This window comes from Vulpes lagopus, chromosome 12 (genome assembly GCF_018345385.1).
Source record: "Vulpes lagopus strain Blue_001 chromosome 12, ASM1834538v1, whole genome shotgun sequence".
NCBI classification, from domain to species: Eukaryota; Metazoa; Chordata; class Mammalia; order Carnivora; family Canidae; genus Vulpes; species Vulpes lagopus.
In genome coordinates, this window is record NC_054835.1 from 77,412,589 (window position 1) to 77,429,889 (window position 17,301).

General features: G+C 32.6%; 1 protein-coding gene across 1 annotated transcript in view; it reads right to left on the bottom strand.

Moving 5' to 3' along the window:
- Positions 1–17,301, bottom strand: part of TECRL (trans-2,3-enoyl-CoA reductase like) — a 98,596-nt gene that overhangs the window by 26,124 nt on the left and 55,171 nt on the right. Inside the window, exons 3-5 of the mRNA XM_041726082.1 lie at positions 14,668–14,712; positions 12,744–12,847; positions 4,428–4,543 (exon numbers count right to left, since the gene is read on the bottom strand). Of these exons, the coding sequence (XP_041582016.1) occupies positions 4,428–4,543; positions 12,744–12,847; positions 14,668–14,712 (265 nt within the window). The remainder of the gene's footprint in view (positions 1–4,427; positions 4,544–12,743; positions 12,848–14,667; positions 14,713–17,301) is intronic.

A 17,301-nucleotide genomic window follows, 5' to 3' on the forward strand; every position in this document is an offset into this window, starting at 1 on the left:
GTTGCCAGAGGGGAAAATTTACAAGTTTTAAAAATAACCCAAATCTACTTAGAATTCATCTGACATTTTATAGTATTCAGAATAATGTTTTCATTGTCTGGTTGCCCTTTAGCAAGAACCATACATTTAAAAAGTTTGAATTTCATTTTTCATGGAGTCAATGCAGCTTTTGTTTTGTTTAGTTTGTTTTATGTTTGGTTTTTACCTACCAAATGAATTGTAATTTTTTTTTGTCTCTTTGCATGTTTGTTTTTGTTTCTGTTTTTCTAAATACCACCTCTTGTTGCTTTTTATAAAACTATTGTTTTAAAAGCAAATGTCAGATGTGATTTACAGGAATATGTTTTCTTGCTTATACGTGAAATATATTTCCATTAAAATCTGTACTGATTTTTTTAAAAATATAAAATTTAAAAAAATGTGGTTGTTATGCAAGAAAATCAATATGGATAAAAATTGCACACTTAAATCAATAGAGTTTGAACTTAAAAATCAGTGCATCATTTACTCTATGTAAAATCAAACACTGAGTCTCTACGGGGAGTTTATTTTAACAGAATGAATTAATGATTTCTGGTTAATAATAACAGTGACTTTAGGGAAAACAAAAGATAACCTGCCTATGTCATTAGGGAATTTATTATTATTCATTAATTCATAAAAATATAACTGTGCACATTTTAGGGGAGAGACGTGTGTATATCAATACACAATAGGCAAATTCTGTGAGAAATGAGAGGACCAAGTGTGAATATCTCGAGAGAGAGAGCTTTCTAGACCGTAAGACAAGCAAAGGGAAAGGTTCTGATTTAGGAAAAGGTTTAAGTCTTGTAGGCTTAAAAGATCAATAAGGGAAATGAATATCTCTCCTACCTTGTTGGTTCTTTGTAGGAGTATTTACAAAAATATTTGAGTGTAAAATTTTCCACTTTGTAAGAAAGTATAAAGTGAGGTTATACCCAGCTACATACTAGAACTCTAAATGAAAAATTTTATTTCATGCTGTGATTAAATTAGTTAGCTTATTATTGTAATGTTTTATTTTACCAGCATAGCACATACAGCTGTACTTACTATTTGGATATATGTCACTCTGCACATACTTTCCATGTCTGATTCCATTCCACAATATTTCTATTTAATTATGGTTGACTTCTTTTCAAATATCAACTCTTCCTCTGTGCAGTGCTAAACTGATTGAACATCTATAAATAGGTTTGGGCCAATTCTTTTTTCCAATCATAATATTCAAAAATATTACTTATTACATAAGTTTCAGGACAGGAGGAATGTGAAAGAAAACGCAGTCTTGGGGTACCTGGTTGGTTCAATCAGTTAAGCATTTGCCTTCAGCTCAGGTCATGGTCTCAGAGTCCTGGGATTGAGCCTCATGGCCTCCCTGCTCAGCAGAGAGTCTGCTTCTCCCTCTCCCATTGTCCCACATCTCTCCAGCTCATATTCTCTCTCTCCCTCTCTTTCTTTCTCTCTCTTTCTCTCTCTCACACACACACAAATAAATAAATAAAATCTTTAAAATAAAAAAAAAAAAGAAAACAGTCTCAATTTTATAGAGATATGCCAGGTTTCTATTGTGGAAGAATATGAAGACAATATTCAAGTAAAATGTCGAAGATATAAGAGATTTTGCTAATAATGGACTTTGCCCATGCAAAAAATTCCAGGAATTGGGAACAACTCAGTGAAAGCAACACGGACTGTGGTGTTAATTGAGCTAGAGTATGAGAGAAGAGGGATGGCTTGAAAGTATGGGGTTAATGATATGAGGGACCTAAACCAGAATATAAGCATGCAAACCAATGTATCTTCTTGCATTCATGGAAGACAGTCAAACTGTCCATGTTGTGTGTAGAAGAGGTTTCAAACACTGCTTTTCCACCCCTCATGATGGCAGTCAGAATTTCTTATGGAGGTGTGGCATCAACCTCAGTGTAAGGAGTTCACTTGACCCCATGGTGGGAGAGACCTTGACACTTTCAAGTACATGTCTTCTAATTTAACTATTGTTGATTGAATAAAGAACATCTGGTTTCACCAAGCTGTGGACCCTCTTTTCACTACTTGATAGGGATGGAAGTACTGTAGGAAATACTGCCTTAGTTCTCCTGTGCGCAGGTTTCTAAGACAGTCAAATAATTTTGTGGTAGTTGAGTCACATATAAATCTGAGCCAAGCAGAAAAAATACTTTGATTCTGTGAAATGATTCAGTCATTTTGGAGAATTAACATTAGATTATGTGGCTACTGGACATGGCATTGGGCACTTGATCTTCTTAACCTTGGGAAATGGTAATCATCCATCCTAAAATTGAGTTGCCTTAGGAGCTGTGTGATTATTTTATAGGTCTCTGCTAGACACTTAAATTTTACAAGTAGTTTGTGTGTTTGTGTGTTTTTGTATATCTGCTCTGAAATGATTTCATACAGACTTAACATTCTTGCTATTTTGGAACAACGTGGTACAAACTTTTATCACTGTGATGTTATAAAACATGCTTGTGTTTGTATTTAAGAATAAGTAACCAGCTGTTAGTCAATTCCCTTAGCATGCCACTAGGGAAAAAAAGGTGCTCTTTTTTCATGCTGTGTTATATATCTAGGATATGTTATATGTTGATCTAAAATATGAATACAATTACACTGCCTATATGAACCCTCCAACTCCAGCCTTTATTAAAAAATTGATCAGCCCTTTATTCCCTTCCTAGAGAGAAAAAAGATGGCAATGTTCTAATAGGCTCTGACCAACTTGCCCATTATCCTTAAGAGACAATTTCCCCTTGCCTCTCTGTGCTTCTTCCACTCTACTAGGTTTCTTTTTGCTCCTGCAAACCACCACATTTCTTTGTACCACAAATAATTTCCAAATGAAGATTCTTTAAATTTGCTAGCTGAAATCTGATTGATCCCTCCAGCAAACAAAGAAATAGATCAAATGCCACTTTCTTAAAAAAGCCATGTCAGAACTCCCATCCTGGTTGGGTTCCTCTCTTATACTCTAAAAGTGCTGAATGTAAAATAAAGACATTTGTAATTGGTTCATCTATCTAATCATTGAAAACATGTTTATTGAGTATTTCCAGTAAATCAGGTAATGTTAAGCAGTGAAGATAAACTGGAGATCAAAGTGCATAGAACTTTATAGAGGGAAAGATACGAACAAGTGATGATGTGAACCTGTATTTTTAAAGTAATAAACTGTATAAAGCAAGAACATTCCAGTGGCATATTTGTATTCGAAGGAATAGGAATGGTTACCCTGAGTAAGAAATACTGAGATTCTATTCGAAGTTAAAATAAGAGGCAAGAAAGTGGTATTTGGGATGGAGGAAGAAGGATAGCAGGTTTAAATGCCTTCGTGTTAAAGGGAACGTGGTAGGTCTCAGGGAAAAGGAAGGTCAGTGTGGTTGTGGTACAGCAATGAAGGATAAGGAAAGCTCGATTTGAGATGAGAAAGTCAGGAATCAAATCATTCTCTATCTTCTAGTATCCCTATGACCTAAATTTTGATTCTTAATTCACTTAGAGTTTAGTCATTAAATCACGTTCCCTCTCTTTTTTGTTTTTTAACAAATCTCTAGCACTACATCTCAGTGTAGCATCCTGAGTAATAGTTATTCTCTTTCTCTTTATTTTTTTTAAAAATACTTTATTTATTTGAAAGACAGAAAGAGAGAGAGAGCGTGAGAGAGAGATATCAAGAAAGAGCACAAGCAGGAGGGGCAGAGGTAGAAGCAGGCTCCCAGCTGAGCAGGGAGCAGGAAGCAGGGCTCAATCTCAGGACCCTGGGATCATGCCCTGAGCGAAGGCAGACACTGAACTGAGTGAGCCACTCAGGTGCCCCTCTCTTTCTGTTCAATTTGGTAAACTGAGAGAGAGAAAAACAGAGAGAGAGAGATTATTTTCACAGTATGCTATATATTCTGCTTTGATAATTTCCCTCATCTTTTTCTGTACTTTTACTTTCTACTTTAAAGTAACATTTCTTTTGGATTTCGACTTGCTAAAGGGAATTATAAAACCCTGTTTATTAGGTGTTTCTTTCCTATAAATGATGCCCACATTTTTGGAGAAGTACATATTTTATTATATTTTATTTAGTATTATATTTGAGCCCTATATATGACCTCTAAACTTTATTTTTTTAATTTTAAGCTTCTTCTGACATTTCTGAATTTCCAGATTTACTATGATCATTATGAACTTCTATTGTTTCAACTTTAAGATATACTCAATAGTTCCTGGTATCTAAATTTGCAAGTTGGTGTGTATACATTATTTAAAGCTACTTAAAATGTATATTATTAAATGTAATATATCTTAATTGGGTTTATAAACAAACTTTAAAATAATATCTGTGTACTAGTTTATCTCCTCCTTAATCTATAGGTACTATATGTATTACTTACTGTACCACTGGGTGGCGTAATCTTCTAGAACTCTCTTTCATGTCATATATGTATGGGATCCTCAAATAAAAGAGGAGATAAATCAGCAGAGGTCCTGTATATTCAGCCAAAAATATCTGAAAATAAGAAGGATTTAAATTAAAAATGCATTTTTATAGATATTTTTAAGATTTATACGTAGAAGTAATAAGCACGTCTACAGACTTTGCCTACAGCATTAACTGGCAAAATGGGCATGTAGCTTTAACTATTCTTTAAAATGCATTATACTGGGTGCTAATATAATTCATAAGAAGTCTTCTTTGGAAGAACTAGCCTAGACCTAAGGAAAAGATCATTGTAAATGGTATATATAAAAATAAATATTGAATTTAATGTAACGATTTCTTCATAAATAGTACATAGGAGTTTTTATTTAACTAACCAAACTGTGATAAACATATTTCTTTTTTATGATTATTTTTTAATAATAAATTTATTTTTTATTGGTGTTCAATTTGCCAACATACAGAATAACACCCAGTGCTCATCCCATCAAGTGCCCCTCTCAGTGCCTGCCACCCATTCACCCCCATCCCCCGCCCTCCTCCCCTTCCACCACCCTAGTTCGTTTCCCAGAGTTAGGAGTCTTTATGTTCTGTCTCCCTTTCTGATATTTCCTACCCATTTCTTCTCCCTTCCCTTCTATTCCCTTTCACTATTATTTATATTCCCCAAATGAATGAGAACATATAATGTTTGTCCTTCTCCGATTGAGTCATTTCTTTGTGTCTGCCCAGCCCCATACACACTCCATCTTCTATGTGAACTATCCCTATCACTGAATGGAATTGGCTGCAGTGACTTTTTTTTTTTTTTTTTACTTAGCATGAATTTGATTGATTTGACACTGATTCAAGTTGAAATAATTTAGTTCTCTATTCTGCAAACTTTAGACTTTAATTCTGAGTCTGAGTAGGTACTTAAAAGGATTGCCTTCTGAATTTTGGAGCTGAGAGTCAACCATATACATGGAGAGAGATATCTGATCTATAGAGAGATAATCATAAGATTTGGAAATATTGGAAAATAGGCTGTTTGATTGTATAAAAATTCACTGGCTGACTGGCTTTCTGATACTTTTCTAAATCTTATGACTGTCCATTATTTAGTTTTGTTTTGATGCTAAAACCAGGTTAAAGTCACTCTGGAATTCACACAGAGAAAGGAAAAATAATTTACCTCTGAGTGCTCAAAGAGAAAAGATACAGAGACATGACAATGATAAATTCAACTGCCATTTCTGCTTTGTTTTGTCTTTGCCAATTTTCATCATTTTCTAAGAAGGAAAACTCAACGCTGCACGTTTTACTCAAATATACAGGTGTGCACATTGATTAGAAATTATGTTTTTATTTCTCGGGGTCCCTGGTGGCTTCGTTGGTTAAGCATCTTCCTTCAGCTCAGGTCATGATCTCAGTATCCTGGGAGCAGCACAAAGTCCAGTTCCCTGCTCAATGGGGAGACTGCTTCTCCCTCTCTCTCTCTGTCCTGCTCCCCTGCTCATGCTCTCTGTCAAATAAATTTTTTAAAAATCTTTTTTAAAAAAAGGAATTATGTACTTATTTCTCATGAGAACTTTGTATGACTACATAATTAGAATATATGATATATGTGCATGTTTTATATTACTATATATGTGTGTATATATACGCACAGCATAAAAATTTACATACGTAGGTTTCTTAGAGTATATTTTTCCCATTTAACAGTATTGATCATCCCATTAGCCAAGAAAGATATGCAACATATGATAAAGTCAGTATAAAGCAACCTTTCTAGTGATAAATTATATTAAGTGATGGCATACAGCATGCCTGATTATTCAGATGTAAAGAAAAAAAATGTTTACCACTTTTGAATGTCTGATAATAGAGTTTAGTTAATACTCAAGAATAATTAGAATAATTTTTTATTACAACACAAAGTTTAAAATATTTATTTCAGGGATCCCTGGGTGGCGCAGCGGTTTGGCGCCTGCCTTTGGCCCAGGGCGCGATCCTGGAGACCCGGGATCGAATCCCACATCGGGCTCCCAGTGCATGGAGCCTGCTTCTCCCTCTGCCTGTGTCTCTGCCTCTCTCTCTCTCTCTCTCTGTGACTATCATAAATAAATAAAAATTAAAAAAAACAAAATTAAAATATTTATTTCAATGCCATCTGATCTAAGCAATAATTTTGAGCAAATCCTCTAGTAATATATCAGTAATGAAAAATGTTATGAACAATAGTTAACCTTGACCACATGTCACTCTTTATTAAGTTAATAAAAATGCTATCATAAATATGAAGTTTCTTTGAATCAGGAAATTAAACTACAGTCTTATCTCCATCATACACTAAAAATAAATCAGGAGAACATACTGGCTTACAGTAATATGTTCAAGGAAGCCCAATATTTTATCACAAATATTGTTCATGCTGAAACATGGGGTTTAAACAGTCCCAGGGTATGAAGGCTATATCTTGACCTTAAAGCAGTAGAGAATTATAAGAAATAAATTTTACATAATGCATCTTTCAAAAAAAAGTCTATTTGGGTACAAATAGAAAAAAAGAAAAAAGATGTTTTATTAAATATAGGAAGTAATCAGAAAATAATTTTAGAATAAATAAAAATGAGGGCCAGATAGGCAAATATTAATAAAACACACTTCTAAGAAAGGAATTTTTCTTCTGCTTCTAAAAAGAACAAATCAAAAAACAAAGCCAAATAAACAAATATTCTAGTTTTAAGCCCTGGCAAATCAAATGATTTTACAAAGACTAGGAAGTCCATTTTAAACCAAATTTTAGAAGAAATTATATATTCAAAATAAGCCAATATACTTTCTTCTAATTTTGAAGACATACACACTACTTTCAAATTTCAACTTATGTTCAATATGAAATTATTTTCATGCTTTTCTTTATAGAATTTTCACTGTACTAAACTACTGTGCTGCTATAATTGTAAAATTCACTGATACTAGGTATCCTAGATAATTGCGATTTTTTTTTTTTTTGGAACTTCTGTGGAGTGTTCAACTTGGAATATGTCTAAATCAAAAAAGGAAGAAGACAATAAGATGTTTTAGATATATAAACTGAAATACACAGCTGCAATTGTGAACTGTTTAGAATCTTTATACTTGGGGATCCCTGGGTGGCGCAGCGGTTTGGCGCCTGCCTTTGGCCCAGGGCGTGATCCTGGAGTCCCGGGATCGAATCCCACGTCGTCGGGCTCCCGGTGCATGGAGCCTGCTTCTCCATCTGCCTGTGTCTCTGTCTCTCTCTCTCTCTCTCTCTGTGACTATCATAAATAAATAAAAATTTAAAAAAAAAGAATCTTTATACTTACACTGTGCTTAATGCATTTCATCCTCTCTTGAAAAAAAGAAAACTTTTTTCAGTCCTATTATTATTATTATTAGGATGGTGTTTGACTTTATTTCTTTTTTGAAATTGCAATTAATAGTTGAAAACAAAATAAATTGCATATTCACAGTTGTTGAAAATTACTGACAAAATAAAGTAGTGTCATCCTTAATCTTCTAATGATAGGAAAGCTAAAAATTATGAAAGCATTTCCCAACAGTAATATCACTTTGTACTGAATAAGAAATATTAAAGTCAATATAATACTAAAAAAAGGTTTCGTTTTATAATTTAACCTTTATATGAATAATGCATAATGGAGAATTACATTTAGTTTATTCAAACCATTGTAATGAGATCAGCAAGAAAAATTGATCAAAATGTTTTTCAGGGTTCAAAGAGCTACTGAGTCATTGAGAGTTAGAAGATCAGGAGTTTTTAAACAGGACTCTAGAACAGTGATCGACTCTAGGATTTGAAGTCTGATAGCAACCTGGGAAGACTAAATCTTTTGAGGGCACCTGAGAATGGAGGGACAAAAATTGTTGGTTATCATCTTTCAAAGACAGAGATATCCTTCTAAAATCTCCAGAACTTGGGTTAAGACCTAGGAGAGTTACCCTCTAAGAGCCCTGATAAAGCACAAGTAAATCTGCTTCTACAGGTAATAAAAGTCAGCCTGAAAGCATTTGCCATCAACTGGATTAAGATGATCTGGACCAAATAATGCCATTAGTCCATCTGCAGGATGATAAATCAGTTTGAAAAGAGCTTAAGACATCATCTTAAGCTTCAAGTTATCCTTACAAGTTGTTTATATATATTTTCCTGCACTAGGTCAGAAATATAAAGGTATAAAGGTATAAAGGAGTAAAGACATTATAATCAAATCCAAAGGAAACAGCAGACATTCAAAACAGATAAACTGAAGAACCTTACAAGTTGTTTATATATATTTTCCTGCACTAGGTCAGAAATATAAAGGTATAAAGGTATAAAGGAGTAAAGACATTATAATCAAATCCAAAGGAAACAGCAGACATTCAAAACAGATAAACTGAAGAACCACATGTCAGAATTATCAGACACATACATTTAAAAAATAATCTTTTATATATTCAAAGAAATAAAAAACAAGGTTGAGAATTTCAGCAGATATGTGAAACATCAGACTAGAAAAATATGGAAATGTAATATGGTCCCAGGAGGAGAATGCAAAGAAAATAATGGAAAACAAAATGTGAAAGAGATTATGATAATGTTTCAAATTAAATATTTAAGCTGAACAGTAGACTCAGATAACACTATAAACCAAAAGCAGGATAAATAGAAACATAATTGTAACTGTGTGCATCATAGTCAGACAGTGATAACCAAACAAAAGACAAATTTAATATGAGCCAGAGAAAAGACACATTGTAGTGGACTTTTCAGCAGAAACATGGGAGTCAAAAATCAAATAATGAATTTCTGTGAAGTGAAGACAAATATAACTGCCAATATGGAATTTTTTCCTCAAAAAATTCTCCAAAAATGGTTAAATAAATACATTTTAGATGAACTGAGTTGAGAAAATCAATCAATGGCAGAACTAGAATAAATCAGTGAAGATATGTTCTCTAGGAAGAATGATAATGATCACAGATATAAGCTCAGGATTAGAAGGAATAATTAAATTGTAGTGAAAATGATAAATCTAAATAAATATTGGCCATATAAAATAATAATAGCAGATTTTTACCTAAAAGTACCTAGAAAATTAAAATATACCACAACAGATTAGGAAGAGATTAAATATCATAAAATCATTCAATTATCTATGAAGTATCTTCACCTCAGTAAACCTAAATTAAACAATTTCTATTAGTGTTTGATATTTTAAAGATGCACATTATAATCTCTTGATTAATCAGTAGAGTTGGTTAAAAAGAAGATATAGCTAAAATAACCAAGAGGCTAATAGAAAATAAAATATGAAAAAAAAAAGAAAAGAAAATATGGCAATTAATTCCAAATGGAGCAAGGAAAATAAAACAGAACAAAAGGATTATAGGACATGGGGAACAAATTGAAATAAAATATTAAGCTTAGGGATAAAATTAGATACTTCTTTACATTAAAAATAGACTATGATTAAATTGTAAAACATAAAAAAAATTAAACTATTAGAAGAAAACATAAGAGAAAACTCCCAGATCTAGAGCAAGGAAAAGGTTCTTACATAAGACAGCAAAGACAAAATCCTCAAAACATTGGCAACTTATACTGCATTGAAATTGAAAACCTTTTGCAAGAAACAAACAAACCCATCTCATTAAGAGAATGAAAAGACAAGTAAAAACTGAGAGGAAATATTTGCAAAGAACTTATCATACAAAAGACTTTATCTAGAGTATAAAAGTTACTCTTAAAACTTGACAGTGTGTACAAAATAGATAAAAACTATGTTCGTACAAATACCTACACGCGGATCGATAACAGCTTTATTTGTAGTAGTAAAATACTGAAAGCAACCCAAATGTCTGTCAGTGGGTGAATGGATAAACTGCTACGATTGTACAACCAAATACTACTCACCAATACAAGGAACTGGCTATTGATACATGCAACAACCAGGATGAATCCTAAAGGCACTGTACTTAGAAAATTAAACATCAATCTCAAAAAACTAAACAAAACAAAAAACAAAAAACCTGTCAAATTCTATTTACAGGATTTGCCACACATAAAAAAATATAGAAATGAAGAACAGATTGGTGGTTGCCCCAGAATAGAGAAAAGAGCGTGTAAATATAGAAGGATAATATGAGACAGTTCCTTTGTGGGAATGGAATATTCTATATCTGATTGTAGTGGTATATACTTGAATCTTTACAAGGGATAAATTGCATAAAACTATAGGCATGCACAGGAGTGAACATAAAAAATGGTGAAACGTGAATTGGATCTTTAGTTAATAGGATCTAAATAACTAACCCTCTATTCTATTCAAGGAGGCAAAGATTTTCTCAATATTCTTTGACAGCACAATCTTATTTGATGAAAAATATTATTAAAATCTTAATTTAGACCTTGCTGAAGTGTTTGTCTCTAAAAACATCAAAAAACAAAAATAAAAAAACCCAACCTTGTGATATGCTTTTATTATCAAGCACATTTTAGCACATTTAGAAGCACATTTTAATATTTTATAAATGTACAAGAATGTGTGGTAAATATTGCTTTTATTGTATAATTTAGTAGATATAAAGTGGGTGTCATTGCAATGTAATGTGTGTATTTTTAGGAGTTAATAGGACTGACTCATTTGGAGCAAAAGATTGTGCGAAACATAGGGTTGACTTAAAAATATTCATCCTATTTCCAGAGTTCTCTTTGTCACCTAAATGACTTTCCTTTCAAATAAGCTATAATTTTCTCTACAATTGTCCTAGAATTCCACCTTAGCACTTTCTCTGCTCAGTGCTTATCCAAGTGATGCAGCTGGAATTTCTAATGAATTCACCATTAATGCCACTCATCCTGACAAAACTTCTGTAGACAGAATTCCCCTTTCATCATAAATGTGGACAAAGCCTGTGAATATTTTAACCTTTGAAGATCAGAATCTGCTTGTCTAAAATCTTTGGTAGTAAAGGTCTGTTGATATCATATATAAGTATTAAGCCTTTTCCTTACATAATGCATGCATTAATAGGTTGTTTTATAAATATTATATTTCACAAGGATTCAGAATATTCTGAACTCAGTTTTTTTGTGTAACAAATTAGTACTCAAAATCTCAACCAAGGAACTTTGAAACAATAACACTAAAATATAAATAATAATCTAAATAAAGAAGGTAATGTATATTAAAGAAGAAATCATCAGAAAATTAAAAGATTTGACAATATTTTAATAAATGCAAACTTTAATTGCTGTTATTTGAAAATTACCTAATAATCAATAAATTGCCCTGTGTTTGCAATGATTTTAAAAATTGAATGCTTACAGGGAAAACTTAAAACACTGTGGATGATAATGCTGATTGTTAATGATGACAAAAAGGAAAACTATCTTAACATAGAAAATATTAAAAGTGCAATCACATCACAGATATGAACTAGAATGTTATCAGAAAAACTTTAAAATTCTAAAAAATATAAATAAAATAATTGAATAGAATGATTGCACTATTCTTTGTATATCAGTGTCAAAATTATTTATCAAATTAACACTTTAACTGCCTGTCACTAAATATCACCTAGTTTTTCCTCTTACTACTAAAGCTAAACCATCTATCTATTCCATTACTTATAGTTTATAATAGTTTAATGCTTGTGAACTAGTGTCCTTGTTAGTCCTTGTTAGTCTTGTTAGTCCTCCACGTCTCTTAATGTAGAGAGACATGAGTCTACATGAGTAGTCTTCCTACTTCTAATGCCGTTGGATTCAGTTGCCATCACTTTGAAAGCTCCTTCTTCAAGAGCCAAAAGTATGCCACAACCACCTAATGCAAAGAAGTCTCAGTACTTCATTCTGATTTTCCAAAATCCTCTCCCTTTGCCTTAGAATATTTTTATTAAATATTCTATCTCCTTTTTTTTCCAATTTCAAGAGTCTTCATATTCCCAGGTTCCTAGAAGGAAAAGCTGATGAAATACCATTTGACTAACAAAGCATAGGTTAAGTAGAAATAAGATCTTTAGATTGACATTTTAAAAAAAGGATTTATCCTCATTCTTCCATTTGTATATTTCCATTGCTCTAATACTTGTGTGAAGTTTTGGCCACTGTTCTTCCTAGCAAGAATGGAAAATTTAAAATGCCATTCAGTATATTTTGTTTCATTATAAATGTACTTGATAAAAATTGCCCTGTCAACAAACTATTCCTATAAAAATGTGGGACATGTATATTGCACTTCAAATTGATACTTACTGTAATCCAACTGACTTGTCGACCTAGGTCTGTAAAATAGAGAGTGACAATGGAGGAAGCTGCAATGCTTTGAACAGTTATGTAGTCCTTCAAAAAAGGCCCACCTAAATAATAAGGAAAAGTATTTGAATACAATTTCAAGACATAGTGAATTTTTTTAAAGTTTGATTGATTGATTTAAGACATAGAGAGAGAGAGAGGCAGAGACATAGGCAGAGGGAGAAGCAGGCTTCATGCAGGAAGCCCAATGTGGGACTCATTCCTGGAACCTCGGGATCACGCCCTGGGCCAAAGGCAGACACGTAACTGTTGAGCCACCCAGGCATCCCAAGACAGAGTGATTTTTAACAAACAATTTTTAATGTGAAAAATTCTGAATGCTAAGGATAAATACATAGAAATTGCAATGTATAATAAATATTTAAAGTGAAATGAAATGTTAACAAACCCATTTTATAAAATATCTAGCAATTTTTCAAATGTACAGTGATTTCCGACCTCTACCTAAACAAAGTGCAGACTACCACTAGCTACTATCCTGTAGTGTTCTAACAAAATGTAATATTTAGATAATATCATAATCAAATATGATACAAGGTATTTTTAAAGTATAATTTGGGGTATTAGTAGACACTGATGTCAATCCTTTCTAAATTCTTTTATTATATGATAAATTATTTAGGGTGAATAAATTTGCAAGCATCCGCAGAGTGACATGATCTACATTTAAAAAGATCTTTATGAAAAATAAATAAATAAAAAGGTATTTATGATACTGTGTGGAAACTGGGAGGAAGGGAAGCAAGATTACTTAGGAAGAACTCAAAATTTATCAAGCAAGGGATTATTTAGATTGAGGTGGCACTGGTAGAAATGTTTAAAATTCATCAGTTTCAAATATTTATTTTATTTTATTTATCTGAGACAGAGAGAGAGATATGAGTGGGGGGAGAAGGGCAGAGGAAGAGAAAGAATGAGAAAGAGACTCCTTGCTGAACAGGGAGCCCAACATCAGGCTGGATCCCAGGATGCTGGGATTATGACCTAAGCCGAAGGCAGACACTTAACCGACTGAGCCACCCAGATGCCTGTCAAATATGTTTTGAACATAGAGTTGGTTCAACTTGAGAAGAGAATATTTCAGTGAAATAAAGACAGCTTCTAGTTTTTGGCCTGGGCACTTGCATGCATTGTAGTTCATTAACTGGAAGAGAAGACTGGGGAAGAAGCAGGATTTGGGGGTGGTAATTAATATTTAAGTTTTTTTGATATTTATTAGACATTGAAGTAGAAGCTGTCAAATAGGCAGTTGGGTAGCTGTGTCTGTAGATATCTGAAAGTCATTAATACTTAAAGCCATGCTGCTTGATGAGGTTATTTATACATTTTCTGAATGGAGAATAGGATTTGACAGTTTGAAAAACTTAAGGCTTAATATTGGATATGATATTCTCCCTAAAATACATTCATTTCTGCTCCTATTTAGCTCATTTATTCTGCTTTAAACTGAAAAGAAAAAAAAAAAGAAACGAAAAAGAAAAAGCAAGCAAGCAGGACCAAGGAAGGAAGGAAAAAGAAAGAAAGAAAAAAGAAAAGAAAGAAATTGCTGAGAATTATCCCTGAGAACATATTAGAAGGTAGTGGAATGCTAGAATAAAGCAATAAACCTTTTAGAAACAGAAAAATGTTAGTTCAGATCCTGCCTCCAATGCACATGACAGTAGATGTGTGAAACTTAACTCCTTGGGACTGAAATTCCTCATGCATAAAAGTGAAGAACTAGCTTATAGGGAGAATCAATTGACATAATTGATTTAGAACACTTATTGCAACGCCTGTTATTTAGTAAGTGATAAATAAATAAAGTGATGACAGAAAAGGGATTCCTAATTATATAAATAGATCAGTGAAATTTGATTCTTACCTTGTTCTAGCTGCAGGCCAACTCGGGAAGGATACCAGTTTGGACCTATTCCATGAAAAATAATAGCATTTAAATGACAACACAAGTGTAATACACCTTTTAAAGTTTACTCGTTTCTTTCAGTAGCTATCTGGTAGTGCAGTTGACAGGGTAATTCTAATTTAAAACTTTTGAGGTGCTTCCATACTATTTTCCAGAGTGGCTGCAGCAGTTTGCACTCCCAACAGTGCAAGAGGGTTCCCCCTTTCTCCACATCCTCTCCAACATCTGTTGTTTCTTGTCTTGTTAATTTTAGCCATTCTGACTGGTGCAGGGTGATATCATTATAGTTTTGATTTGTATTTCCTTGATGGTGAGTGATGTTGAGTATCTTTTTATGTTAGTGGGACATCTGGATGTCTTCTTTGGAAAAAATATCTTTCATGTCTTTTGCCTATTTCTTAAATGAATTTTTAACTTTTTGGGTGTTAGTGGTATAAGTTCTTTATATCTTTTGGATACTAACCCTTTATCAGAAAGTATCATTTGCAAATATCTTCTTCCATTCTAAAGCTTGCCTTTTAGTTTCCCTTCCTGTGCAGAAGCTTCCTATCTTGATGTAGTCCCAATAGTTCATTTTTGTTTTTATTTCCCTTGCCTCAGGAGGGATATCTAGTAAGAAGTTACTATAGCTAATGTCAAGGAGGCTACTGCCTGTGTTCTCTTCTAAGATTTTTAAGGTTTTAAATCTCACATTTAGGTCTTTAACCATATGATCCAGCAATTGCACTACTAGATATTTACCCAGATAATACAAAAATACTAATTCAAAGGGATACATGCATTGTTTATAGCAGCATTATCTAGAACAGCTAAATTATGGAGACAGCTCAAGTGTCCATTAACTGATGAATAAATAAAGAAGTAGTATATATGCATAATGGAATATTATTCAGCCATAAAAAAAGAATGAAACTTTGCCATTTGCAGTGGTGTGGATGGAGGCAGAGAGTATCACATTGAGTGAAATAATTAATCAGAGAAAGACAAATACCGTATCATTTCACTCCTGTGTGGAGTTTAAGAAACAAAACAAATGACCATAGGGTAAAAACAGAGAAAGGTAAATCAAGAAACGGACTCTTAACTACAGAGAACAAACTGATGGTTATCACAGGGGTGGTGGATGGATGGATGGGTTAAATAGGTGATGGGGGTTAAGGAATGCACTAGTCATGAACACCAGGTGTTGTATATAAACACTGAATCACTCACTTGTACACCGGAAACTAATATTGCAATGTATGTTAACTAAATGGAATTTATATAAAATTTAAAATAAATGAATAATCCAATTAAAAATAGGCAGAAGATATTACTAGATATCCACCTCCCCTCCAATAAGAAAACTAATACTTTCTATTGGAAGACAAATTCAATCATAGGAAGTTCATAAAGTAGTTATCTAGTGTCATAAATGGAGATAGTGGTTACTCTTGGCAGTGTGCTGATGAGCAGTGATGGATAGTTATGATGAGAGCTTTAGGGGTGGCAATTTTCTGTTTTTTCAGTCTGAGAACTGGCTACATCGATGTGTTCAACCTGTAGACAAGTACCAGGGTATATGATATAGGACTTGGACTTGTGCACTTTCTGTAAGTTATTCTTCAGTACAATGCTTAAACACCTTCATTTAAAACTGAAGAACTTTGATCTCATTTTTTAAATATTAGCAATGAAAGTGGGTTATTTTCTTTATCCCAAGTAAAGCACACTATTAGAATAATATGAGTTACTGACTTTTAATAATTATGAGCATATTGATCATAACAGACTACCACTTTAGTATCTCCTTATGCTACCATTAGGAATAAATACATAGTTTACTAAAGAATTCTACCTGGATGAGGAAATCAAAATACATTTATCATACACAGCCATAAAAATAATCAGCTCAAAATTACCAGAATATAATTATTTTCTCTTAAAATGAAATCTATGTTATTATTTTAAAGTTTCTACTGAAAATTTAATTCTTAACCTTGATATCCAACACTAAGCCGATTAACTTGATTTATAATAAATTAAAAGAAGAGCATTGTCAAAGGAACATTCTATATTGCTCTTATGTTTTCAAAACATTACTTTTTAAAACATTAATAAGAATGATGATAATATGTCATAACTAGAGTACTGTAATAAATTCTCCCTAAATTTATTGCAAAAAAGATAACTTATACATGAACATTATCATGGATAAATAGCTCATAAGTCAAAAACTATAATCATAAGTTTAAAACTATTTAGGATTATATTTAAACAAAATTCAGTAATAACATGACAAATGTGCAGGCACAAAATTAACTTTGACATTTGATTTTTTTTTTAATTATAAAATATGCTGGTAAAGACACTTTTTTGTTTTGTCTTTGTATTTACTAATAAAATTATTATTATTTATATAGCCATTCATGGTTCTGGAATGCATATTAACAATAATTGCTGAAATATATTTTAAAATAATTACTTTTATTACTCATAGTGAAAATCCACGGCCAAAGAGGAATATTATGCACATGCATACAATAGAGGCTTCTATATGTTTTTAATTTCTTTTAAAACCTTCATTTATTTATTTGAGAGAGAGACAGAGAT